This window comes from Pyxicephalus adspersus, chromosome 2 (genome assembly GCF_032062135.1).
Source record: "Pyxicephalus adspersus chromosome 2, UCB_Pads_2.0, whole genome shotgun sequence".
NCBI lineage: Eukaryota > Metazoa > Chordata > Amphibia > Anura > Pyxicephalidae > Pyxicephalus > Pyxicephalus adspersus.
In genome coordinates this window covers 29,504,936-29,511,908 of record NC_092859.1, presented here as the reverse complement: position 1 = coordinate 29,511,908, position 6,973 = coordinate 29,504,936, and the positions used below count along the sequence as shown (strand labels likewise).

At 37.9% G+C, this 6,973-nt stretch overlaps 1 protein-coding gene across 1 annotated transcript in view; it reads left to right on the top strand.

Annotated features, from left to right (window-relative positions):
• Nucleotides 1–217: 217 nt before the first annotated feature.
• AGK (acylglycerol kinase) overlaps nt 218–6,973 on the top strand; it is a 34,182-nt gene continuing 27,426 nt past the window's right edge. Inside the window, exons 1-5 of the mRNA XM_072398965.1 lie at nt 218–663; nt 1,367–1,489; nt 3,132–3,171; nt 3,309–3,388; nt 5,222–5,297. Of these exons, the coding sequence (XP_072255066.1) occupies nt 626–663; nt 1,367–1,489; nt 3,132–3,171; nt 3,309–3,388; nt 5,222–5,297 (357 nt within the window). The 5' untranslated portion in view covers nt 218–625. The remainder of the gene's footprint in view (nt 664–1,366; nt 1,490–3,131; nt 3,172–3,308; nt 3,389–5,221; nt 5,298–6,973) is intronic.

The following is a 6,973-nucleotide window of genomic DNA, read 5'->3' as shown; positions in this document are numbered from 1 at the left end:
TAGATCAGCGTGTATCACTCGGGTGTATCCGCTATTTACACTGATTTATCTATAGACTATAGAGTCAAGCAAAGCATTGACATGGAAGGATAGCAGTCCGACATCTGCGGGGACTGCTTTATTTTTCTTAACATCCTCCTGGAGCCTGGGCTAGATGCTACTGTACAGATAACCAGCGCATAATGTATTCACTGACAGCTGACTTCTGATAACACCACCCAAGAGCTGATTAAAGCAGAACTGAATACAGATCTAAACGTATATTTGATCTAAAACCCATATTTGATCTTGTTGTGTATTCATCAACACTGCACTCAGACAGGGAGAGTTAAATGTTGTACTAGAGACCTCTGCTTTAATGCAAATGTGCTGAGAGTATGCATACTGACTATTGTACTGCTGTCACATGGACTCCACTGCATCCATACAGCTGCAAATCTAACATCAAGAACTTGTAGACATGAGAAGAGAACAGATTGCTGGTCATCAGTGTTTCTTCTCCTTGCTGTTAAAGCAACTTTCTCTGTTAGGCTATTTTCAGACTGGCCATGAGGTTTGCTGTGCAATTACTTCTCCGTTGTGCCAGTGAAGCAGCTTCTCCCCGCAGCATCCCTTTTGAGAATGAATGGGGTGGCCACCCACTGTCCGATGTGCAAACAACAGGTGCGAGTGACTGAGCTGCACAGGATGTAAAGTAAAAATCTGTCTGTTGAGGGAGATTTTCCTTTGCAGTAAAATTAGACAAATCCCTTATTAGACATTTGTCACTAGAAAAAGAATCTTCATTTCAAGATTGCAGCTCAATTTCTGCTCAGTGACTAATGAAAAATTTAGGAATTTACACCTCTTTCTGTATTAGTGATACTGAATGTTCATGGGGGAGAGGGGGCACAGCAAAAAAACAAATCCTGACACGTCTTTTACCCCTCCCTACTCATTTCAAAACTAAAACAAATGTTTTGGCTTTACATACACTTTAAATTATGTTTTCATATCTGCCTGGAGCTCAGCATCAATCTTGCATCCCAACTGTGACATTCTTAAATATTTTATAATGGCTTTACTCTAATTACTGTGTTGTAACAAATGAAGAACACAGAATATTTTGAGATTTGCAGTGAGTCAGTATTTGTAGCTTGTTGGAATGACTGGAGTTATAATTATACCGGTCATACTATAAGGTGTTTTTTTCCTTATATAATTGCGGAGACCCCAAAATGGGCACAACAGGTGCCTACCCCAGGAGTTCAGCACAGATAACATACCGAGTACCTATGACTCTTAATTACCACTGAAATAATGTGTGGATTCACCCACTAAATGCCATGACATAATTTGAACTTGTTTGTGCTCTGTCTTTGTACAGTGTCGTCGTAACCATGTCGAGAGTGGTTCGTATTTTCAAGACTCTTCGCAACCACTGGAAGAAAAGTACTGTGGGATTTTGCCTGCTGGCGTACGGAGGCAACTGGGTATATGGCAAATACTGGTATGTAGTGATGGACTCATGTTACACAATAAATTCACAAAAGCACCTAAATTATTTTATCTTAAAATTGTTGACCACACCAAAATCACATTCACATATCACATTGATGTGAACATTTAAGTTTGGACACCAGGCAAACAGCCAATATAATGTAATGCACATACTCCAGGAAGTGAGGTTTACATCGCACCTCCTTTCCCTAGCTCATTAAAAATGCATGCATCATTTTTCCAGGGGTGAGCTACCAAAGAGGAATGACTCCACCTTTCTTGCCAAAATAATCAGGTACAATCTGTTACTTCTGTTTCTGTGCTCTAACGTCATTATGTCCAATACAGGACCACATTATTAGGACGAGACATTGCCAGTGGTACTGCATTGTATTTGATGACATAGTGACTGCTGTCATTCCCGTGCTGGAGAGAATAGGAATGGACTATTGTTTACCCTTAGCCTGACTGGCGGCTAGTTCTGCTCAGCCCTCTTCCAGTCTGAATTCTGTTGTGCATGGGCTGGAGACAGAAGGCCTGCAGACTCCGTTATCATGTTAGAAGGTGGAGACACTTTCATCTTGTCAGGCAGGCAAAGACATAATATGCCTGCAGCTCATTCAGCTTCTCAGCAGGTGTGGAGCTTTTATTTCTTCCATAATTTGATTTGTATTTTTTCTTTTCCATAATCTGAAGACAAAGTTTCCAGGCTACCCTCTGTCAGAGTTACGATTATTTAGATTCCGCAGTGTTTTCCTTCAGTGAACAGGCTGTGAATGTGCATTGAAGGGTAGAGCTAATCCAAATTAAATAACCCCCAGCATTCTTTGCAGCCATCGTCACTGATTGGGGAAAGCAGAGGGGGCTCGGAGTTGCTTGCTGGCAGTAATAAGTGTGTAGCAGTTCCTTCCCGCTGGCTGGAGACAGCTGTGTAATTTTATCGAGAGGTACCTGCAGAAGCACAAACTCCACCAGTCACTTCATTCTCTTTCCTTTTCATCAGAATTGCTTGCTTTTCTAGAATCATAATATACCTATCTTGGCTCTCATTATCCTAAATCTCCGCAGTGACATTTGTTGCAGGTGTGTGGAGGGGTGGGAGTGCCTTTTGTATCTGGTGTATAGCATAGTCTTCTCACCTAGGGCTGGTAACTGACAAAACAATATAATCTGTCCATTTTATTTCACATACCCTTTTTTAACCCTTGCATATTTTTTTGTACTGGGTGAGTTTGCTGTGCTTTAAAAAAAAATTTTTTCCCGTGATTTCTTTTTTTTTTTTTTTTATTAGTTTTAGGTTGAGGAAGACCCTCTACTTTTTCTGACTCCTTTTTTCACTCACTTCCAGTTTGGGAAATCTCTTTTAAGGAACTAGGGTAGAGCCAAAACTTTGACAGGTATACTAATCACAGCTTACTTTACCACAGAATCATTAAAAAAAGAACATTGTTGCTGGCCCTAAACAGGGAAACACATTTTTGACAGATATTACAGACACATGCTTTTCTGTGAGATAATACACTTAAATATAAATATGTAAATATGTTTTGTTTTTTAATCTCATTGAACTGAGGTCAAGTTCTTAATGAAAGCCATAAATCTGTATGTAATTCTAATTTTCTGTCCTTCTCCATTTTGTTTTCTCGTGGCAGTGATAACTTGTTGCGGAGGGCAGCCTGCCAAGAAGCGCAGGTAAGTTCTGCAGCTGGTGGCAATATTGTTCAAGATCTTTTCTATAAAATAACACTATAGAATATGTTACAGGATTGTACCAAGCATGTGATGAGGAGGAATTTTTTTTTTACATTATCAATCTTTCTTTCCTTTAGGTTTTTGGAAACCAGCTGATACATCCAAATACAGTGGTAAAGAAAGCAACAGTGTTCCTAAACCCTGCAGCTTGCAAAGGGTAAGGGGACACTTGCACTTTCAGCATGTGTTCTGTAAAGATTAGTCTGTGGTGTGTGCAAAAAAACAATGTTAATACATTAACATTTAAGCAAATTACTCCCCCTCTCCTATAGGTTATATGGGGAAGTATTCTGTAGTTCAATTTAGGGGTGAACAGCTCTAGCCTGACAGCAGTAATGATCAGTTCCTAATGTAATTAACCTAAGTTCTTAAAAAAAATAACTGACACTACATGTGAGAACTGCTACTGGCAACACTGATAGAAGAAGTTTCTAGCCTCCTTCCTCTAGGAATTGTGGTTGAAATATGTCCTGCATGTTTTTTTTATATACTCATATCCAGTATCGAACACACAGTATTAGTAAATGCGGACCATTACCCACCAGGGAGTGCAGCAACTAGGCTGGAATAAACACTTCCTTGCTGGTTTATGAGCGAGAAGCCCCACAAAACAGGTCAAGCATTGGCCCGTGTAGGATTATTGATCTGTGTAATTAGAAGAGGCAGTCACCTTTAAAGCATAAGTTCAATTGATTGGTGCCCTGCTGATCGCTTCTTGTTGGCAGGCAGATTTGAAGAATATCCTGCATTGATTATGGATTGATCTATATTCACAGCCAGGGAAAGTGTCAGCATTTCCCATTCCACAACCCCCACTTTTAGTTCTAGACATAAAGAAGAACGTTTTAGCCATTATTTCAAACACTCAGTGATTGAAGAGCTGTTGTTATAGGCAAAGAAACTGCTGAAACACATATGTTGTTTTTCAGAGGTTTGTAAAGTAATGCACATTCCTTTGAGACCCAAAACCCCTGCTGATCTAAATAGTATAACAGGAGTGACAACCCCTTACAAAGTTTTGCATACTCTGCATCAATTCATGTAGGCCTCAAATATTATGTGTGAATGTTAAATTTATCATCCATCTCTGCTTCAGAAAAGTACACAAAATGGTCATTAGTTTTATGTAGGTACTGTAAACTTCATTGCCATTATAACTTTGGAAAGATTTATGTTTTGTTGTTTCCAATAAAGCTCAATATATCTAAAGCCCAAACTTTTTTTCTAGTTTTGATTTTGTAGGAAACAGTTAAAAACACTTTTGGGTATTTTTTGCCGTCTGTCATAGTACCTTTTATCCCAAAATGTAAAAATATCATTCATTTTAATCCCACTTTTTGAATGTGTATGTAAATGTAATTAAAAAACAGCAGCATTTTCCAGGCCTTTTTTGTAGACATAGTGAGCGTTTTGTCACAGCCTTCTGGGAAGCCTATGTAATTTAAGGCTGTTTTATGTGTTTCTTTGGATGTACAATCAAACTCTTGTTAGATTGGAGAAATCTCACAGGCTGTCATACCTACAATTACAAGATCTGCTTGCAGCCTCTAGTGATATTGCCTTCGCAGTAGTTTGTGGAATGGTACTGACTACATCACCATTAACTAAGCTGAAGGCCTGGTAAGCTGAGCACTTTTTCAAATGTATACTCCGGGTTTACTTATTTGTATCTTTTAAAAAGAATTAGGGTGACAGACAAAGAAGAATTTCTAAAATTAGGGTACAAGATTTTCCCTTTACTTCCTATGCTACAGAAAGAAATTGTGTTAAAAAATAATAATTTCTGTCATTAATTTTAGTCAGCAATGTTGGATTTATGTCTCTGTATTAATGTCCGCAATAACAACATGGCAGGGATTTAATACATCTGCCATTTATCTAAAACAAAGTAAAGTTTTGACTTTAAATACACATTTTTATCTATTCTGAACTCTGACTACATCCTGTGTATTATAATAATAATAATAACTAAATATATATTCTTTATTAGAAAGGCCAGGACCCTGTTTGAGAAGAATGCAGCCCCAATTCTTCATCTGGCTGGAATAGATGTCACCATAGTCAAGGCAAGTGTTTTTTACATTTAGTAAATAGACATACATTTTTTACTATGTTCATTATATATTTCTTGACAGGTTTATAGGTAGCATGGTTTGGGAGATATATACGCTATATGGAGGCTTGTTAGTTTATTTATTTATTTGGATCCTCTCGGTCCACATCATTACCCAGTTTTACGAATTCTGTTTTGACCGAATGGGCACAAATTGTCACAGACAAAATTTTGTGGAAACCCATGCCAGAGGACTGTAGCCAGTCAATTCCAAAGTGGGGGTGCAGTTCCATATACCTGCTTATGGTTTTGAAGCGCAAAGTCCAACAAGCTGATATAATTGTGATGCTTCCTCCACACCAAGCTGATAAAACTATACATTTATGGTGTTGCAAGGCTTTCACTCACCTCTTTTCATACAAAAGTGCAGCATTTCAGCCTGGAACATATCACAACTATGCCAAGCATAGAAGATAGCCCCTGCTGTCACTGAGAAAATAGAAAGGCCTAAGCAAGGAACAATTCTTTCCCGAATATTTATGCAGGAGTATGCAGTTTCGACTGGAACAGATAAACTATAGTAATTCTTCCATTCTTTTTGAGAACTGTCCATGTGCAACACACATTAATATTTTAATAATTGTATTTGGAAAGGGAACTGGTGTTCACACCCTTTGCATGGCTGCACACATATTTCCAATAGATTAGCCATCTAGTTAGTTGTGGGGTAGTCTATTCCAGTGATTTTTAACCACTGTGCCTTAGCACAATAGTGTGCCGTGAGAGATCTTCAGGTGTACCGTGGGAAATTATACAAGTCGGGTGGATCGCCATTGCTACGTGAGTCGATCATGTAGCCCTGGCTCCGCCCACTCATGTCAGCAAGGATTGCCATAGTTTCTTGCTTGTGGTAGCCCTGGACCCGTAGTATGACAAAGGAATGCAGAGGCTGCTCACTCTCTCGTTGGGTGAGTCACATTGCACCTTAGCTAGACCTTCTTTTTATGTATATTCTTATAAATTGAAGGCATATGCTTGTTTCTTTCTTTGTATCCAGTATCTTGATTTCTAGTGGGTATTAAAATTCTAAATATACACTCCTTTTTTTTGTAGAGTGGCTGCTACATGTCACTTGACAAATATTTGACAAAGACTTTAAAGCTGCCCCTTTTTTTTTCTAGCATTTTTACTCAGATCAATATTTGGGTATACCATGTTACTGGCACTAAAGAATCCATGCACCGTTCCAGATTATAACTAAATGGAATAGAGATTTACATTAACAGACAAGAATGAAGAGTGCAAAAATATACCTATGAAAATATAACACAGTTTGGACAAAATGTGTTTAAAGCTTAGCAGCTTTTTAGCTAGTCCTGTGTTACAAATAATAGGAAATGAAAAAGTGAGGGACTTTAAAGGCAATATATATATATATATATATATATATATATACCAGTAACATTGAAAATTCTTTGATATAAAAATTAAAAACCAATGATAACACAACAAAACATGCAAATCACATATGCATGAATTATCCTCCATATAATTCATGAGGATAATTAATGCAAATGTGGTTTGCATGGTTTGTCGTGTTATCGTTTTTTTTTCTTTTTTATATTGGAGTTTTCAGTGTTACTGGTATTGTTGAATTTTACAACTGTTAGTTACTCAGCAACATAGTCA